Below are 21,352 nucleotides of genomic sequence, written 5' to 3' on the forward strand. Positions count from 1 at the left end.
ATTTTATCATTTCTGGGTAGTTTTGACTTTTTTCCTTATTATATAGGGTATTTTCCCACCTTTCTACACGTCTGTGGTAATTTTTTGAATGCCGTGACTATATAATGGTATATTTAATCTGTCGTACATGTTAGGTTATTCTGAACTTTCCACTTTTATAAATATTGTGATGAGCGACATTATGTGTAAGTCTGTTTCACAGCTTTCATTATTGGGTTAAATTGTAGAAATTATGGTGCCTGACACATACATATCGCCCAATTGTTTGTTTTCCAGTAGATTATACCAGTTTATACAGACATCAGCAGTACACGATGGTGGAAAGTACCTATGAATTATGACATTTGTCTTTTTTTATTAGGTTTAGGTGTGTTATCAGTTTGTGTAAATGTTAAGGATTTCAACACTTTATTGTGTTTTCTGTTATATGCCTTCCCATTTTCATAGAGAGAAATTTCAAACTTTTATATTGTCATAACAGAAAGAATACATAATGTCAGAATAAACTTCTAATAGTATAGAAACTTTACTTTTTTTTCCAGATACATACAGGTGAGTTAATGTGAGAATGTTTTGACAGATTATTTTTACAGTTGAAACATACCACGATACTGGTATAGTCACTGATCCAGAAGAACATGAAACTGTCCAACTTAGAGGTGATACAAAAAAGTTCCACAGAAAGGTAACTGGCACATTAGTGGAGGAGCTATAACAAATTAATCCGTGGCTCAAAATGAAGCCATAATTTGGAGACCAGGGTGACTCCGAGTATAGACCCTAGACATCTTAGTCACCTTAAGTCCTTTAGAAAAGAAGATAAATAGCTGTTTGTTTAAACAACTGTAGTTGTAATACAGAACACTGGACTTCGGTCTCCTGACTGCGCACTGTCACACATCTTCTCTGGGCCTCCCTCCTCACTGGTAAAATGGGAGCTGGATGATGGTTTCTATTCCCCCTCCGCCTCCCTTTAAAAGCAGCTTTTAAAAATGCAGTTTTAAGCTACATCCTTTATCAGTGGGAAAATAGTTAACTTATAATTACCTGCTTCTTAACAGGAGGTTCTGCACTAGAACATAAGCTGCCCTCTACAGTAAGTAGCCTCATGAGCATTTTATTTCCTTCTTCGAGGTTAGGTTAGGTGCCATTAGGGCGCAGGAAAGTATCTGTCTTCCCCCCAGTTCCGTGCCATGTCATTTTAATTTATGTAAATTTCATCCTCCACGTAAGGTCCTCATTTTCAGAATGTAAGTGGACGGGGCTCACTCCAGGCTAGTGCAGCATGCTTAAGACAGTAAAATGACACTAGATGTGGCTTATTCAGTGTCTTGGTTAAAGCTGACTCGATCTGTGTGTCCCCCAGTGTCTCTCATGGCCTGTGCTCTTGGCATAGGGCTGCATAACAATCACCAGAGACTGGGTGGCTACTTCTCACAGTTCTGGCGGCTGTTGGGATGTCCAAGCCCAAGGTGCTGGCAGATGTGGTTCCTGGTAGGGGCCCACTTCCTGGCTCTCAGCCACCTTCTCACTGTGCACTCACATGGCCTTTCCTCTGTTCATGGGCATGGAGAAGGTGAGAAATCTGCTTCCTCTTCCCACAGGGACACTAAAATCCCATCACACGGGTCCCCCCCTCATGAGCTAATTATTGTCTAAAGGCCCCGCCTTCACATACCACCATCACACTGTAGTCAGAAATTCAAATTATGAATTTTGGGAGGACACAGACATTCAGCCTATATAACATGCATAAAGTAGATATCAGAAAATGTTCACAGCAGGAAAATGTTAGGAAAAAATTGTCTCTGTTAGGTCAATCAGCCAACTCCTTGAGCATCTACTATCTGCAGAGCACAGCGAGTTTGCAAACGTATCTCTTAGTCTGGGTGGTTCAAAAACCTAGCTGATGTACAGAATTGGCTGTAGAACTTAACTTTAAAAGTAAATTATTCGGTCCTACTTTCAGGGACTCAGTAGGTGTGAAATGAAATGTAGAAAGCTGTTTTATTTAAAAAGCTCTCCAGAGGAGAACCACTGATTAAGGCTCTGTGGCCTTATTTGGGGAGCACAGATCTTTAGTCTCAACGCACAGTCTGGCTTTATGACAAGTTGAAGGCTGGTAGATAAATTGTTCAGAATAGCCCAAGAATACAGGGCCTTTTAACTTCTCTTGGAAGAAGAGTGAACACCCACTAATTGCAATTCCATGAATTAAAAAATATAGCTAAGAGCTACAAATTGGATTTTTAATTAGAAGCACAAATTGGTTCCTTTTGCATTGTGTTACCTACACACCTGTTCTGTTTATCCCACAGAGGAGGACGATGACAGTGACCTCTTTGATGATCCTCTGCCAGTACCTTTAAGGCACAAGATTCCAAACCAGCAAACTCTTCACCCTGAGGTATTTCCCACAACTGCGATATCACAAAACCAGCCTGAAAAACAGAGAGAAAGCACAGGATGCTTCAGAGCAGAGAGTATGCCAACTTTTCTTTGGGCAGACTTTATAGATTGTGAGGAATCCAACAGTGAAAGTGAAGAATCAGAAATCCCAGCTTCAGCTCAAGGAGACATGGGTCCTGTCCCACAGCTCCAGAAGAAGGCTGACGGGGAAGTACCACAGTGGGAAGTGTTCTTTAAAAGAAGTGCTGACCTCACTGATGATGACTGTTTGGAAAACCTCCCGTCCTCCACAGAGGCAGGGGGCTCTCAGTCTCCGAAGCTTTTCAGTGACTCCTCTGATGGGGAATCAACTCACATCTCTTCCCAGACGTCTTCCCAGTCAACACACATATCAGAACAAGGAAGTCAAGGCTGGGACAGCCAGTCTGACACTGTTCTGTTATCTTCCCAAGAGAGAAATGGGGGTATGACCTCCTCGAGCAGACGCGTCTATAAGCCAGGAATCAACAATACTCTTGCCCCTCAGATCGAACAAAATGTACTTTGCCCAAAGGACACATATTCTGATTTGAAAAGCAGAGATCAAGATGTAAGTATAGCCTCTAGTGTTGGAGAAACAACTACTCTAAGCAGCGGGAAGCACATGCCTCAGGAGAAAAGGCCACTAACCCTTAGCAGCAGCGCAGATTCACAGAGCTCCTCTGATTTTGAAATTCCCGCCACTCCAGAAGCCGAGCTACCTACGCGAGAGCATTTACAGTATTTCTATGAGAAGCTGGCAACAGGGGAGAGGATAGTAGTTGAAAAAAGAAAACGCTCACTTCATTCTAGAGCAACCACTAAAAAACCTATACCAAGAGATAACAGTCAAAATCCTAACAGATAAATTAAAATGGAATACTTAAAAATGTTCCTATAACCTAAAAGGCGGCAGTAAAGGGGAAACGGAGGACCAAAAAATAGAGGGAAAACACAGGAAACAAGATATGGGAGAACTAAATCCAAACCTATCAATAATTACATCAAAACAGGAAAAACCATAAACCAACTATATACTGTCTATAGGAAGCTGACTTCAAAAGACTTGGGTAGGTTTACCAGTGAAAGGATGGAAACCTTTACCATGTAAACATTACTTAAAAGGAAGATGGAGTGGCTATGTTACTAGTGATAAAGCATCCAGTTCACTGAGACAGAAGCCTAAAAGTACCGTACAACTTTGGACTATACAAAGCAAAAACAACTGAAAGGAGAAAGACACACTAATGCACAATTACAGCTGTAACAATTAGTCTACAGACTATCAGCAAGGATACAGAAGAACTGAACAGCACCGTCAACCAACTGGATTTAACTGACACTACGAACACTTCACTTCATCCAACAGCAGAAGACACGCTTCTCAAGTTTACAAAGGACGACGTTCACCAAGACAGACCATATCCTGGGTTGTAAAAATACTTCAGATTTAAAGAATAAACTTGGATCTATTACCATAAACTGATGGCGATAGAAGAAAGTCAGCCCCTTACCTATCTCAGGTGTTCCATCACTTAAGAGTATTGATGTGAATACCGTGGTAAAATCAAAACCTAAAAGAAAATACTTACTTAAAAGGCATTCAGCTTCCTTAAAGTCCATCGATAGGTTATGTTTTTGCATAGTTATGTATGTGGATTTAATAAAGTTATTAGCAAATATTCATAAACCCTTTGGTTTGCTGATATTTCATAGATTAAGAAAGCAAAAGCAGAGATTTCACTTCAAACAAGTTTAAGCAGAGTCTCTAAAAAACAATTTTCGGATCAATTAAACAATGAAATGCAGTATCACCATGCTACATTGTAATTAAACCAAAAATCAGTACTGGAGCCACAAAACTAATTAAGGTTGCAAGACTTAGAGTCAGCGGGAAAGGAAGATAAACTGGGTGTTCAGGGGAACCAATGTCAAGTGGACCCAGGAAGCCAGCCCTCTCACTTGTCCAGAAGGGAATTTTCCATTCCCAAATATTGGCAGAAGGATAAATTAGCCCTTGTCCATTGACATGGGAGAAAAACTGGACAGTGGCGACTACACTTCAAATTTCGGCTAAGAAACTGGCACCAGAGAGGGGTGAGGGGAAGGAACCGACACGACTATTAAGGGTCAGGGCTGAGAGTAAGGGTGCAACTCCTTTCTGACTGTTCTCTGAGGAATATGTTGGATCACAATTTATAGCACGTGTCTCTGCCCTAAATTACTCAACAGTAAGTTTTGTTAATATGTACACCAACACAGACTGGTCTGAGCATAGTAAGGTAGCTGAGGGCAGAGGTGTGTAAGCAAGCATGTGAAGTTTAAAGGGAACACTGACCCCTTTCTTTCTAGCTCAGATGCTACCCTGAGCTTCTGATGAAATACACTCTACAGACTCAGTATGATTGGGGCAGGATTATATATTACTCCATTTTGCCCAGCTCCCCGATGAATACCATTACCTAAATTCAAGGTGATGAATATATAAGTCACTGGAGAGAACCGGTAGGGACTGCACAACGTTCAATACTCATAACTACAACAGGCCTGTTACAGGAACCCAGAGACTTCATTTTTAATCTTAGGCTCTAAAAACTAGTTACACTTCATAATTACACATCACATAATCAAATGTTACTACTACATACATTTGTATATATTCACTGACATTTAAGACTTCATTTTAATAGTATAGCTTATGATCCAAGGTGGGTGTTTAAAACATGCCTGTAAACATTCTTCTGAATATATTCTTAGCATTTTATAATCTCACCATGAATTTAATATTCCATACTGCCACATTTTCATTGTTGCTTCATAGGCAAGCCTGGCATAATAAACGCTGGCTGAACGAATTTAAGCGCTAAGCGCTAGAACAGACGTCGATCAAAAAACTTGTAGTGACCACCAAATATTTTAAAGTACAGGTTTATAGTACAGAGTAATTACAGCTAATTCTTATATATGGTACTTTGTGACAATGCTCGATTCTCTTACACACTCTCTCCTCCTCACAACCGCCCTTTGAGGTAGGTACACTTACTATCCCCACTCACAGATGAGGAGGTGAAGGCACAGGGAGGTCAGTCCGTGTAGTTCGTAAGGGGTGAAGCCACGACTCAAACAAGGCACTTCAGGCCCCCAAGTCCATGCTCTTAACCACTCTGCACTAATGCCTCTCAAAAAGAGCATAGAAGTGGGCAGGGTTAATTACAGTGGCTACTTGATTTTTACTTCAAGAACTGTGACGTATGAAGAAGTGAAAAACAAGTTTCAAGATACCAAGATACGTCACAAAGGAAACCCAGTGGCTAGCTACATTTGCCTTAGAGAGGAATCCAGGACTTGGAAGTTTGTTTAAACTAACAAACAGTAGAAATGGATTTTTTAAAACAGTCTGCCTGAAGTTGGTCAAATATTTTAAAAGTAGTCAAGTTTAGTTTATGATCCTGGGGATGTTAACGTTCCCTAGCCGGTCTAAGCCTGTTTTTTCAGTATGCTGCTCTAAGGAGGACGGCACCCTCACAGACTCATGAGAAGCACAGGAGTACGGATAAAGGGCTTAAGACTTGCTCAGAGATTATTAGCTCTAATTCTAAAATTCCTCTGTACTTCCAGGCAGTACTTAGCACAATATGTTTAAGTACCTGGTGACTAATAGTAATGCTCAAAACTTTTAAAAAGTATCCGTCTACCTTATGCTAAGTGTAAAATTCTACTTTGATATTCAAATGCATGAATCATGACAATAATAGACTTTCTTAAAAGTAACATTTAAAGGAATGGTATATAAACCTTTGGTTAATCTCAATAACAGGTAGTCATGAATACATCAATATTTTTCTGCCCTTTTTGTAGCCTTACTGGAAATGACAGTAAAATATTCAGAAATAAAGCTAAGCCATGATAAATAGAAAGTCAAATGCCAAACTAAATTTATTTTGCTAAAGAGAAACTGTTGAACTATAAGAAAAATAAGTGCAGTCTAGATTTTGTGCATATGTGGGGAAAAAACCCTGAGATTACCAATTGTGTACCACAATCCTCTTCTGGAGATACCGAGAACAACGGTACCGATACAACTTGAACAGTGGATTAATTTACAGTTTAAACTTGATCTAAATATTGCCCTTGAATATTTGCTTTATATTGAGAGAACAAATTCTGACAACTTAGGGAACTAAAGAAGCTAAATGTTGACTTAAAACAGTTAAAGCTCCGAACAGCTTCGTTTAAATAGTTTCTATCATTTTACTGCTTAAGTTCAGCTTTTCAACAACTTAAGGGTAATGCAGGTTTTTAAAAATTTCAAAGGTTCATTACGTTTCTATTAATAAGGACAAGACAAAACGGGTTTACCGAAAACAGTCAACCTCCCTTTGTCCTCCAGCTTTACATTTCTTTAACAGAGAGTAGACAAGATCAAATAACTAGACAGTAAAACACTGACCTTTTAAAAAGAATGGTACAATTACATCTTTGAACCTGTGAGAATTATAATTCAAAGCAAGTTTGGCCTGTAAACCTGTGACGCTTTTTTACCACTGACACCATGTGACTATTTTTTCATAAAGAAAAAAATGGCACTAAAAATATATATTTTTCCTTGACACCTTCGGCAAATTTTGGTGAGCAGACAGAATATACTCTGAGACTCCAAACATGTAAACAACTTACCCTATGTTATGAAAGAGCAAAATCCCGTGATAGCAATATAACAAAGTGTAGCTTCTCCCAAAAAAGAGGTTAAGGATGAAGATGTGAAGTGCTGCTTTCTTAAAGTCAGCTCAGCTTTACCCAAGCTTACTGTAGGTCATTAAAGCCTCGGGCAGGGACCTCTGGCAGAACTTAATTAAGAATACCAAGATTTAGACTTATCTGCTGCATTCGCCTTCATGTTGGACACCGTGATTAGAAGCCCCAGGATCAGAAAGAGATGAAAATATAGTTTTTCTGGACTGAGGTTTCACTACATAGGAAAAAACAAAAACAACAAAAAAACCCCAAACAATGAATATATTCCATTTCAGTCTTCATAGTTCAAGTAATAAATGGTCATAATTCAGACACGCACTTTGGCCAAGCCAAGTTTAGCTTTATCACATTAAAAAAATTCATGTATAAAATAAGTATCAGTTCAAAATATAGATCACTTCTTAAAAAGGGCCTGCAGGCCCTTTATTTATTATAAAAATAATTAAATTTGGTGGAAAGGAAATGTTAAAATTACCTGAAAATTCAGAAAATGTAATGTTAATTATAGTGAGGAACATTATCGTTACATACAGCCGCTCTCAGGGGGCATCTCGTTTTACTGTGGAGGCCAGAGCTACTCAGCATGGACCGCCTACTTCATGTTATCAAGTGCTGCATCCCCCCTGCCTGGCACTCCAAAAAACCCCCCTGGTCCCAACCGCCCCATCCTTTCAAAGAAGCATAACAGCTAGCCATTCTAGAATTTTAGGGAGAACATTTTGGGTATTTTTCTTCTACAGGATTAAAAAATATTTTAGAATTACTGGTTCAGACATCCACCGCTCCTAGTGGTCTAGATTGCTTCAAAACATTAAATCAAGCTGTAATTAAACTTTTTTACATTTAATTTTAGACCTTAAATTTCTATATCATTAAGACCTCAATGTTTTAATGAAAGTAGAAAATAGAGTATAATTCAGTATCACCTATTTGTCTCAAATACAAGTACAATGAGTAGTAAGTAGGTAAACAGGAATGACAATAACAAAAATAGAACTTGTGTATTTGTCCAATAAGAATTAACTCTATTTCTCTAAATTCAAGGTGTATGGCAAGTCGAATATTTGATCTTAGTGACTATTACATCATTAGTTTAACACTTAAACACTGAAGGAGGCAGTTCTCTATTCACACAGACTTCTTTCTACACAGATCTGTAAACAGTCTGAATATGTATATTTCAAATTAGTCTATGTGACCCTGTGTTCCTCTCTTCAGAAGCATCAGTAATGCATTTGGCCAATAGTCTGAAACACGAATTGTAAATTAACATAGTGTATAATCTTGATAATATGAAAAGAGTCCCAAATACTTATTTTTTAAAAATGGTAACATTAGGAAAAAAACTATAATCATCATCAGTTCTATTTCCTGAAAATTCAGTTGAGGTAACCTCTGCAAGTCACAGCTCCACATTTGCACACAGTTCTGGCCCTCTTTTTGGCTGGGCTGTGGTCAACAGAATCTGAAGATATATCTCCAGAACCTGAATACGTAGAAAAAGAAATACAGAAGAGTTAAGACAATTCATAATGAGTTTCAAATTTTCTTTCAGTTGTAAATTGACAGAATCTTTACAAACTGTCTTGAAAGGATGCTGTGGGCTAGTAAGAGGTAAAGTGTATGTTATTAGTCCATATTTATGAGAATGGATTTGTGAAATGATGAAACTTACTAGTAAAACCCAGTATACACGCATTCATTTCATAAATTGCTTAAGAGCCATAAAGCAAGGTCAAGTAGTAACAATACGTAAAGGGCATCATACTTAGAAAAACAAAGAAAAGAAAACACATGTTGTCACAGTAAAGCAAACAGAATTAAATGTTCTCTTTAAAAGCCAGATTCAGTTAGGAATGGAATAAGCTCATATGTGATTTAAATCATATTTTCAATCTTACGAATATACATCTTTCAGTAAATATTCAGAAATGTAGGCTTAAAATTTTTTAAATACAAGTAATATTGAGAAAAGATGTTATAATAAATAAGCTTCTGTATGGAAGTTCTGAAAAAAGCAGGCAGCAACATGCTGTAGAAGAAAGAGCATTACTCAGCCCAAGATCAGGCAGACCTGGATTCTAGTATTAGCTCTGTCAGATTAGCTTTGTGCCCTCAGCAAAAAGACAAACTCTTATAGCCTCATTTTTTAAAACCTTAACATGAGTTTGGTTCAGATACTCTAAGGTCTTCTCCTATTCTGATTAGATTCTTCACACTGAAACTCCACCAAAGAAACTGTATTTGAAAATCATACCTTTCATTTGATAATCAAAAGTGAGCTCTTCTCCAGCATTTATAGTTCTCGTGGAAAATAATGCTATTCGGGGAAGACGGGTGTCGAGGTTATCAATGAAAACGTTGAACACCTGAAGATTCGGGTCACACTAAAAAGGAACGTGAGAACCCACTGAAGTAAAATTGACATGAACGAGCTCTTCTACATGCTATATAAAATCTTTAATTTCCCAAAGTATTAGTTTTAAGTTCTACTAGAAATTAACTTGCTTATTGTTTAGAGGTCTTTGAGGCATGCACATTTAAAAATACTGTGTTCCCTTACAGAAAATTTCAGACATACATAAAACTAGAGAAAATAATATAGTAAGTCCACATATATCCACTATGCAACTTCAAAGCTTATTAACATTTTTGTCAATCTTGTTTCATCTAGTCCCAACTTCTTAATTGTTTTTGGGGAATTTTAATGCAAATGTTAGATAACATTATCATTTCACCTGTAAATATTTTAGTAAGGTATATATATATATATTTTTTTGTTGTTGTTGTTTTTTGCTTGTTTCTGAAATTTTTAATTTAATATTTTTGGAGCATGTTTCACAGCCGGTAACTAAAACCACAGAAGGTGCAACTGCAGATAAGGAGGGACTACTGTATCAAAAGTTTATTGAAGAGCCTAGAAAGATTCAAAAAATGCCCAAGTAGAACATCTAGACATAGAAATAGAATTATTGAAATTAAAAGTAAAACATGCTCTAGTAAGGCATATTTAAAGAACTTGAGTAACTTTTAAAATAATCAAATCAGCATTTTAGAGCTCAAATTTCATGTTGCATGGGGTTTCATTTCTTAAACTTCTGTTTGGAATTGCTCAGCATTTCGAGAACTCGGCACTACATTCTAGCATATGCAAGAAAGATCTGGTGAATCATACTGAGAAATCAAAGTAACTATTTAATTGTCCTTGAATAGAATACATCTATTTGGAGAGTATCTCAATTTTATCGTTAAGAAAAAATTCAGCATGTAAGTAAACCAGGAAACAAAGGAGTCAGAAGGTCCCTGACATTTCGTTACTAATCATAAACTAGTTTTTTGGTATAAAATCCATCAAAAGATTAACATGGTCTACCTCCTTATATGATCAGCTATAGAACTTATGCTCCAAGAAACATTTTCCTTGTAATCTATGAAATGGAGATAATGTCATCTAATCTATAGAATAATGTCAGTCTCACAAGCCTAATACTATGTTATCCATCTAGCACTTAGGAGGTGTCCAGTAACTCCTAACCTCCCTTACTTTTGGAAATAGTTTTTATAGAGTATAAGATTCTGGAGTTAAGGGTCCAAGTGTATTCTAAGTTCTTTTCAAACAAGAATTAAGAATACTAATTCATAATTTAGAAAAGTAGCCCTAAATACTTCCTCTAGAAATTCTTAAATTTTATAAAAATGTTAACATGTTTACATTTTAAGAGAACACGGCAAATCTACCCTTCTTTAGTTGTGTATCCTAAATTTAGCTGTGTTTACTTCTGTAACCCATATAGTTATGTGTTAATTCTTAAACTTTTTACCTCTTAACTCCTCTGCTCATTAATTTCCTCCTCTATACGAGGACAATACCTATCTCATAAAGTTGTTGGAAAGTGTAAATGAAGTAACATATGTAAAGAGTCCTGCAAAATGGATGTTATTTGGTAGGCACCTCGATGAATTTTCCTAAAACAGCAATAATACCAGGAATTAACAGAAGAGGCCCTTGTATTAAAATACTTTGAAGATAATAAAAGAGTATATAATTTAAAGACAATTATTCCTCAAGTATGGAAAATCTTTTAAAACAGTACTAATTAGTCCTGTCTATACTTTCTCTCTTACACTGTGATTCACAAAATGAGACACATTTCCATATCGAGCTGCATCCACTGTGAATTCATCAGATTCATAGTCCAGATCAAAGAGATATGTGATTCCTTTGTTGTCATATAACTGCCCCCGTCTTTCAGCTTCTTCACTTGTGATAACCTAAAAAGAAAAAACTATAGTATATTATATAGCTATTGCTGAAGAAACACCCATCCATAAATCTATTAGTTAACATATTAATGCCTTCAGGTGCATAAAAAGAAGTAAAAGTGCCATCAAAGTAAACATTCACATAAACTAAAAGAGCTAGATGAACAGAGGAGGGCCATCAGAGAGGAGAACGGGTGGCGCAAACGAAGTATGACTGTTCAAATGAGAGTGAGGACAACCCAACAATCAGCAAGCGGAAACAGTACCCACCTTCGATTCTCATTTATTTGATATGTTCAAAAAAGCTACACAACTACAGCTCTGTGTAAGACATAACAGAGTGTAAAGGACTAAATTTAGAAGTAGGTATGCTCTAAATAGGCTCTGAAGGCATTTTTCCTATAACGAATCTGTGTACAGTTACAAATGGAAATTTGTTACAAATACAGGAGAGAAGGTACGTTAAATTTGCGGTCAACTGTTTGGAAAGTGTAGTTTTGTAGAATACGTGGTTTCCATGAAATTCTGTAGCTCACAACCATCATCTATACAGTTCTGCTCTGAAGAACACAGCCTGACCACACGCTCAGCTCAAGAAACCAAAAATGGCTCAAGTGATTCATGGTGTCAACCAAATTTAGCTGCCACATTCAGTAAACCAAAAGAAGAGAACAATTTGATTATACAAGGTCTAGTATTCTGAATAGTGATTTATAATAATCTGCCATTATCTAAAAATTTCAGGATCAAAATAGGGATGCAGTTTAACCTCAGAATTCTGGATGAATACAGATAATTAAAGGGGATCTAATTCCAAACAACTTTTAAAATACCTGGTTTGACAACCCCAGACATGCAGTCACACTCATTGTTCTAGCCACAGCTTAGCCCACCACTCAGTTTGAGGAAGTGTGGTGTACGGGTGAAGTGCAGCGATTCTGCAGCCTTGGCTTTGAACCTCGGCTCTTCTTTACTACTAACTAAGTGACCTTGGGCGAGCTGCTTAATTTCTCTGTGCCTCAGTTTCCTGCTGTACAATAATGGAGGAAATACTACCACCTCACAGAGTTGTTGAGAGAATTTAGTAAGAGTTGAAACGCAAGGTGCTTAGAATAGTATGCCTAAAATAGTATGTGGTAAACACTATTTTTTGTATATAAGCATTATATGTATAAAAATAAATGTGCTCAGTAGTTGGTATTTTAGAGAATGGTCTTTGTAGCTGAGTTACAGATGCAAAGAGTTTGGGTTTTTCTTATCGGTGGCTGCAATAAATGTTTTTTTTTTTTTTTTTTTTTTTTTTTTTGCGGTACGCGGGCCTCTCACTGCTGTGGCCTCTCCCGTTGCGGAGCACAGGCTCCGGACGCGCAGGCTCAGCGGCCATGGCTCACGGGCCCAGCCGCTCCGCGGCATGTGGGATTTTCCCGGACCGGGGCACGAACCCGTGTCCCCTGCATCGGCAGGCGGACTCTCAACCACTGCGCCACCAGGGAAGCCCAATAAATGTTTTTATGTGTACTTTACAATACTTGCTCATAAAACATTCATGTACTCTACAGTATCATTCATGCTGATGCAAAATTGAGTTTTGCCAACTACACTTAATCATATTTGGTCAAATGGGTGAAGTAAATTACAATTTAAAAGTTTCTAAGTCAGGATGTATTTAGATCTGATATTCTTCTTAGGACTTTTGTGTAAAAATACTGGTCATATTTTCAAAGTTGCAAACGCCAGTTTCAATGACTATGAGTGGGTGTTTGTTGAAAGGCGACTCTACTTCATTTGTCACTGCGTATAATTTTTTTTGTTCACATTCAAGTTTGTATTTCTCATGATGCCAGTGAACCCTTCCCTCAAACCTGAAGTCTGTACATATCTGCAAACGGTAACAGCAAAACGTACCAAGCGTGTTTGTTACTGAGGTAAAAGGCGGCGCCTCAAGAGCACGAGCCTCCCGCACACTGTGCGCTATGAGAGAAGCGAGCGTACCTCTCCGACATACTCCATGACAAAGCTCCTTCTCCTAATCTTCACGAGGGTCTTTACGCCCCAGCCACAGCCATTGCTGGTCCGAAAGATGCAAAGTGAATACTGCGTGCCTTTTTGGACAATCCTGTTGGGACAATCGGGTCCACACTGACACCTTGAGTTGCATTCGTAAATGGGGGTGCCAGGTGGGATTTTAATTTGCTGATTTTTATTATAAGCCAAAAGAACTCCAGCTTCAGCAGGACAACATTTCTCAAAGAAGCAATCTGTGCATGAACAACCAAAGGTGGCTTCATTCACTAAGCTGATTCCAGGAGCTGGTTTGTATTCATTAATGTAGTAGAAGTCTGAAGGGGGGCCCTCTAAGTCCACAGTATTTTCAACAAAAATCATTCCTTTGTGATTCTTCCTTCTGTTGAGTTCATCCTGCCATCTCTGCAGAGCTATCCTTTGTTTAGCCTTCTTTACAATGTATTCAGCAATGGCAGGTTTCAAAGCTCTGTGATTTTCTTTTAGAGTTATTGCTTTGCCTTTCTTTACCTGAGATAAATAATTATGCTTGTCATTAGAGAACTGCTGAAGCAGTAATGGGCACTTGAGATTTTGCAAAGGTTCCCAAGTATTTGTAGAATCTGGCCATCCTTTCCATTTTACAAGATAATATTCCATATCCTTAAAATATAAAAGAAAATGCAAATCAGATTATGACAGATCCAATTACTGTAATATCTTAAAGAGTAAGGTATTATCATTTTTCTTAATAAAGTTCAGAATACACAGTCACAAGTTACTAGCAGATGAAATACAAATCATAAAAATAAAACTATTTTTCTTTATATTACATAAACTATGCATAGAATTTAGATGTGGCATGACGTTTGACCAGAGACAAAAGAGTCGCACCTGGAGAAAGATAAAAGTACTGAAAGTCATGAATATGTTACCAAACAGTGATCAAGTGACACAAAATATATTGATCTTGATCATGGAAATAAGTTGTCCCAAAATGAATAATTTATGACCCAGCTCAGTGGCTAGCTTGGCCAGCACAGATGTAGGCATCCTCTAAGGTCCGTAATTTCATATTTTACACTGGCTGTGAGGGAAGTTCTTTTTCTCAATGTCCTGGGCACACATCCCCTAGATTTTCTAGAGTGAACTGTTCCATACAGTCATTCCTGGCTGCATGTGGCTATGGAGCACAGGAAATGTGGCTAGTCTGAATTGAGATGTGCTCTAAGTGTAATACACACTGCACTTCAACAACTCAGCACAAAAAAATAACGCACAATATTTGTTAATTTTTTAAAAATATTTCTTAATGTGTAAATATCGATTACACGTTGAAATAATATTTGGGGTTAAATTAAATGTATTACTCAAAGCAATTTCACCTGTTTCTTTCCATTTTGTTTAACACGGTTACAAGGAAATTTAAAATCATAGTCGTCCTTCGGTATTCACCAGAGGATTGGTTCCAGGACCCCTCTCGGAACCCAAAATCCACAGATGCTCAAGTCTCATATGTAAAATGGCACAGTATTTGCATATAACCTACTCATATACTTTAAATCATCTCTAGATTACTTACAATATCTAATATAATGTGAATGCTATATAAATCATTGCCAACACATGGCAAATTCAAGTTCTGCTTTGGAACTTTCTGGAATGTTTTTCTTTTGCAAGTATTTTCGATCCGGGGTTAGTTGAATCCTGGGGTGCAGAACCGGAGGACACATAGGGCCGACTGTATACATATGTAGCTTGTACTATATTTCTATTGAACAGCACAATTCCAGAGAGTTCTTACCTTAGACTCACCCGCGGCTGGATTAGGTGGCAGGCCCTCAAGGCACCAAAGATCAAATACTTTGACTTATCCCTCAGACTGCTGCTGGCCACCATGGTACCTGAAATCTTGCCTTCCCACCCCAGTGACTAGCTACGGTTTCTTCCCTTAAAGCCAGGCAATGCTATGTTAAGTTTCTCTTAAAAAAGGTAGTCTAGTGTACGTAAGAAAAAAATTTTTCAAGTAAAGTCTCTCAATTTTGTCTTTGTTCTCTGGAATAGTGACCATATATCCACGAGTGCTAGGGTAAAAGGCCTTCTGAAATATGAAAGTGATTAAACTGCATTCTACGGTTTTTAGTTATTTTAATTCATAGATATTGATAAAAACTTAACTGGGATACATTTGCTTTTTCCTGAAATTTTTAATAAAGGTTTTATTATAAAGTAAGGATGTTTTACTAGTCATAGTTTATTAACGCCAAGTGGCCTGGCAGGTCTAGGCAATGTGGTATAAGCCGCACTGTGGAGGCACCACTGGGGGAGGGGCACTGAGGCAGCTTTGCAGGAGGTCACCTGACGAGTGAGAGGGCTTATCTTCATCTCGAGGTTTTATTATATTCTACCCAATAAGCAGTAATGCTTGTTAATTAAAAGAACTTTGCTTCTTTGTGAAAACGGTCAAAATATGTTTTGTTAAAAAAAGTGGCTCAATTATGGTGTGCGCATATGCACAAAAACTGTACTTCTATGAAAATATATACTATGATTCCAGAAAAAAAAAAAGCCTAGACACATACTGAAGTGTCAGTCATACTGGCTCACTAAAACGTAACATGGATTTCTCCCTCCTGAGGTGACTACTACAATTCGGGATTGCTGTTGGCAGATATATGCTCAATAATAATGAGATCCACTTGGCAGTATCTAACATTACCGATTCCCCTTAATGATGAAAGTTAAAAATGTTTCTGATTCCAAAATAAAGCAATGCAACCCTGGTCCTCTTTTTTTTTTTTTTCCTGCTGTAGTTTTTCCTACCATAGCCCTGGGTTATACCAAAGTTACCAGCAAACAATGAAAGAAACAGAAATGGTGGCTTCAAGTCAGATGATTAAGCTAAATTATCATTCAGCAAAACTAAAAACACTATGCCACTGTAGTCAACTTCCAAAATAATGTTTTATGATGAGTCGCTTGCAAGTTTGGTATGTTAATCACATTGTACCTACCTAATTTACGGATGGTAAAGATGCTTCAAAAACCTGAGTGCTACAGAAATATTAGTAAACGTTTTATTTCTACTTTGTAGACTCCTTTTATTTTATAAGCCTTGTTTTACTTTTAAAATCAAAAAAAGATCTTTCCATTTTGAAAAATAAGATAATTTTATACAGAAAAATCAGTTTGACTTAACAAATTCAATTACTTCAATACCCTAAAATTTCAAATAAAAGTAAAAAATTTCTTAAGTCTCATAGGATATCAGTATCTTATTCAGATATGCAATCAACTCTTGATTACCTATAGAAATGGAGTGGAGTCATAAAAATGGTCTGTTAATCATTCCTGTATAATTTGGAATGCATCTTATTAATTTTTTTCTTCAAGACATTTTCCCCACTATGTTTAGCTTAGGTTAAATTCATTCAAATATTTTAGTATCTATTATGAGCATATGAAAGTTTGGTCACTAGAGGGTGTGATGAGATGCAAGGTAATACTAGCCTTTAGGAGCAAAATCTCGCTGGGAAAGGAAGGCAATAGTATGTAAAATAAGTAGCAGTGCAAGGTGGTACAATTTTAAATGCCAAAACAAATAAGACAATAGATACCACTAAAATACACAGAGGGAAATCAATATAGGTCAATGAGAAAAAGGTACAGAGGAAGTAGAACAAACTACACTGTGAAAGATTGATAGCATTTGTTGGGTAGGGCACAGGGCAGGCAGGATGAAAAACACAAGCAGAAGCCTGGAGCTAAGATTTGCGTGAAGTATCCAGAAAACAGTGAAGAGATGGACTTAGCCAGCTTTACAGTTTAGAACACTGAAGCGAGAGAGAGAACGGTAACGGCAAGGCAAGAGCAAATTCCGGACAGCTCTGAACACCTGACTTTATCGTAGGCCAATGGTTTTTGCAATTCTTAGAAACCATGGTGTTTCTGTGGGGAGCTTCATTCCATGTAAATACATTTAATTCCATCTTGTCTACTAGGAACTGCACTTACACAATGCAGACACTCAGGGCTCTGTCTTTGGCCCCTTTTCACACTAAACAAGGGTTCATCTCTTTTGAGAATCTGAAGAAAGCTACAGACCTTCCCCTATCAAAAGTCACATGTGTGATACAATGGGTAAATTCAGGATATGTGGATTCCAGACTAAGAATTCTTGCTCCAAATGTTCTCTCTGGGCAACCTCTTCACTCCAATGGTTTTAACTGTATGCTGATTCTCCCAAAATTTTAGCTGCAACCCCATATAGTCAATAGCCTACTGGATGTCTGTCCCACAGGTTCTTAATCAATCTATCTACATGGAACTCGCCACTGTTGTTCCTGAATGGTTTCTCTCTGTATTCGCCATCAATGGCAGCCTTACCCCCACCTACCTAGTCACACAAGTCGCAAACCACGTCAATCTCACCTCTTCCTTCCTCTCAACCCAACCCATCACCAAGTTTCTCCACATGCTTCTTCTGGCCCACCTCTTTCGCCAGAATGCCCGTTCCTGCAAGCCTTCAGCTTTGCCTGGATTAGGACACTGATCTCCTACCGGTTTCCTTGCCACCAGACTGATAACACTCCACTCTGTCCTCTACTAACGTGTAGTTTTCTTATAAAAACAAAACATCCACAGTGCCAGCCATTCTGTTATTTTCTTGCTTAAAAATTTTAATGGCTCGCCCACTGCCTAAAGAATTAAGCTCAAACTTCCTATTATAACAAAGATCATTCTTGACTGGGTCCCTGATGCCTCCCTGACTCAATGTTCCAATGTGGCCCCATTCACACACCACCCTCCAGCCACACTGAACTGCTGTTAGTAACTGAACATGCCAGGCCTTTTCATACTTTTCTGTTGCTTTGTTCACACAGTTATTTCTAATTAGAATGTCTTCTTCCGTTTGCCTACTGAACACTTATTTCAGTCTCATCTTTTATATGCAGAAAAACCTACTCATCTTTAAAACTCAGCTCAAATGTCATCTCTCCCGTGAAGTCTTCCCTCTCTCTGATTACTGCCAACTCGTGTTCCCATTTCTAATCTAAACTATAAGCCATTTGTGGGGAAGGAAAGAATCTTATTCTTTGCAGCCCCAGAACCAAGCACAATTCCCTACTATATCCTAGGCTTTGACTAAATGTTTCTGAATGTATAACGAAAAATACAACTACCAACACGTATGCAATATAAAAATCACAACAGTAACGATATGAATCCTTAAAAGAAATACAGGCTGCTCAACTTAACCTGGAGATAGCAATTCATGGTTTTTCAATATTTGTTCTGTCATCTGCTGTCTGTAGTCAGTAAGTGGTAGCTAGCACAAACACTTTAAAATACATATACATATGGGGGCACAAAAAAGAACAACAAAAAAAGTCTGCCTTCCCATTAGCTATTTTTCCCCTGCAAGTTTTGAAGTAATCACAGTATTCACTATTAGTGGTAGAACAGCCTTAATCTGATTATGAAAATCCCAGAGTTCCATGAGAACACAGTTCGAGAACTATTACAGTCAATGGAAAGTCACTAGATTTCCATACCAGTAACCGACAGAGGGTAGGAGTTTGGGGGCCTGGGTTAGAGGCCCAAGGCTGACACAAATGAACAACATGACCTTGGAGAAGTCCCTCTTGGAGCTCTGCTTTCCTGGTCTCTAAAATTCAGGTTTTAGTCTAATGATTTCTGTTATTCCAGTTCTTAACAAATCACTCTTAAGTGCAATCAGTCTTTTAGGAGTATGACTCTATTGTTAAATGTGGCTATTTTGTTAGTATGTGGTAGTATGTGGCCGTGCAGTATAGTGGTAGTCCTAGAGACATAGAATGATCTGGATACTTTAAGAAATCAAAGCTTTGGGTAGTATTTCTTTAATATTTGATTCCTAAGGGAGAAGCCCCACTGATGTGCATGGGTGTTCTTCACTGATGAGATGAGGATGTTAATAAAGAGAACCCAGTTTTGTCAGAAATTTTTCTGTATGAAGGGGTGACATGGCAAGAACATGGCACAGGAAAATCACACAGCAGTGAGACTACCACAGTTCACATCCTTTGAGTTCCACTGGACCTGACATGAGCTCATCACAGTAACCACCTGCTTATTCCCCCAGCTAGCATTCTTTCCACTTCCCGAGCTGGCTATTTCAGACCTCCTCCACTTCCCTCAGGAGTCCCTATCCCACCGCCTCCCCCGTTATTTTCAGTAGCACGTGACCCTAGCGTGGAGCTAGACAAGAAGGGGACCACAGACACAACAGGAGAGAGGCCCTTCCTCCGTCAATTACCCCCATCTCCTGTCCCTTCAGTCTCTTGCTCTCTCCTGATCCTCTCTAGCATCTGAATCTCCCTTATTTATTTTTTTTTTTTGCGGTACGCGGGCCTCTCACTGTTGTGGCCTCTCCCGTTGCGGAGCACAGGCTCCGGACGCGCAGGCTCAGCGGCCATGGCTCACGGGCCCAGCCGCTCCGCGGCATGTGGGATCTTCCCGGACCGGGGCACGAACCCGTGTCCCCTGCATCGGCAGGCGGACTCTCAACCACTGCGCCACCAGGGAAGCCCTCCCTTATTTTTTAAAGGCAAAATTAAACTAAACCTCCTTTGAGATATAAATGCTTGAATAAGTAAGGGATCTTGAAAAGATATGATAAATTACTAAAAGGTCAGAGATCGGAGACTAAGGTATAGTCTCAGTATAAGATGCTTTATAACATGCAATTTTTAAAATCATATCATCTACTCGGATTTTTTTTTAAATTAAAAATTATAAACACCCTTAGACCCTACATAGCCCTTCTTCAAAGCTAGAGTTCTGGAAGGAGTCGCCCATACCACTTGACCCTACTTTCTCACCTCCAACTAATTCTTTAATTCATTCTATTTTGGCTTCTTCTATCCATACCACAGAAATGCTCTAAGGGTGTCAATGACCTGCCCATTGCTCAGTCCAGAGGGAGCTTTATGCTTCTTTGACCCACTGGGTATGACTCTATTTTACTGACATTATCTCCTCCTCAGGCTGCCGTGTTTACTCTTCTGATTTTCTTCCTACCTTTCCTGCCAGTTTTTCTCCGTTGCTTTGACAGTTCTTCCTGGGAGTACCACTTACTGTTCCTCAGTCCTGGCTCTTCACCTGTTTTCTTTACTTGGATCACTCTAATGGCCTCTTACCCTTTCAATCCACTCACGGCACAACAGCCAGAGTGATATTTTCAACACTCCTCTCTCCCCAGTTCACTCCCCTGCTCAAAACTACAAAATATTTCCCTATTGCCCTTAAGATAAAGTCCAAAATTCCTTTCTTGGCCTACAAGAAAATGCACTTTCTGGGGCCTGCCCCATCCTTCCAGCCTCATTTCAATCCCTCTATGTTCCACTCACACTGCAAATTCCTTTAAGGAGTCAGGCTCTCTTCTGACTCAATACCCTCCCCCATTATCTTTTCACCCTTTAGTACTAAGTTTAAACATCAGTCCTTACGGACACCTGCCTACTCTCTCCAGGATGAGCTAGAGCCTTCTGTTACATTAGCCTTACCTCAACTATAATTAAGTCCTTCGTACAGTGATATTTAAGGTTTTTCTACTCTCACTGAAAGATAGACCCCATGATATCAGGGACCATGCCTCTGTGTCATTCTCTGCTGAGATTGCTAGTGCCCAGTGCGTGACATGGTAGATGGTAGAAGACTGGAGAAACATCTGCAGAGTTAATGAAGGCGTAACTGTACCCAGTCCTGGGGCTTCAATCCCCATCTTCTTGCCAATCGCTTCAGGAACAATGCTTCCACTTAGTTCTCACTCTTGATTTGGAGCCACATTTCCAACTATCTACTGGTCGTCTTACACTTAAATGCTCTCAACCTTCTTCTCCAACTTCAATCTAGTCTTCCTATC

At 38.5% G+C, this 21,352-nt stretch overlaps 2 protein-coding genes across 7 annotated transcripts in view; one reads left to right on the forward strand and one right to left on the reverse strand.

The window, feature by feature from the left end:
- DCLRE1C (DNA cross-link repair 1C) overlaps window positions 1–4,111 on the forward strand; it is a 63,595-nt gene extending 59,484 nt beyond the window's left edge. For all 5 annotated transcript variants that reach the window (XM_030832421.3, XM_060292375.2, XM_060292368.2 and 2 more), the window contains one exon: window positions 2,319–4,111. In XM_030832421.3, the coding sequence (XP_030688281.2) occupies window positions 2,319–3,295 (977 nt within the window). In that variant the 3' untranslated portion in view covers window positions 3,296–4,111. The remainder of the gene's footprint in view (window positions 1–2,318) is intronic.
- Window positions 523–21,352, reverse strand: part of SUV39H2 (SUV39H2 histone lysine methyltransferase) — a 29,568-nt gene continuing 8,738 nt past the window's right edge. For both annotated transcript variants that reach the window (XM_030832426.2, XM_030832427.2), the window contains 4 exons: window positions 13,438–14,109; window positions 11,308–11,454; window positions 9,440–9,569; window positions 523–8,668 (listed from right to left, as the gene is read on the reverse strand). In XM_030832426.2, coding sequence (XP_030688286.1) covers window positions 8,562–8,668; window positions 9,440–9,569; window positions 11,308–11,454; window positions 13,438–14,109 — 1,056 coding nt within the window. In that variant the 3' untranslated portion in view covers window positions 523–8,561. The remainder of the gene's footprint in view (window positions 8,669–9,439; window positions 9,570–11,307; window positions 11,455–13,437; window positions 14,110–21,352) is intronic.

Source organism: Globicephala melas, chromosome 2 (assembly GCF_963455315.2).
Source record: "Globicephala melas chromosome 2, mGloMel1.2, whole genome shotgun sequence".
Lineage (NCBI taxonomy): Eukaryota > Metazoa > Chordata > Mammalia > Artiodactyla > Delphinidae > Globicephala > Globicephala melas.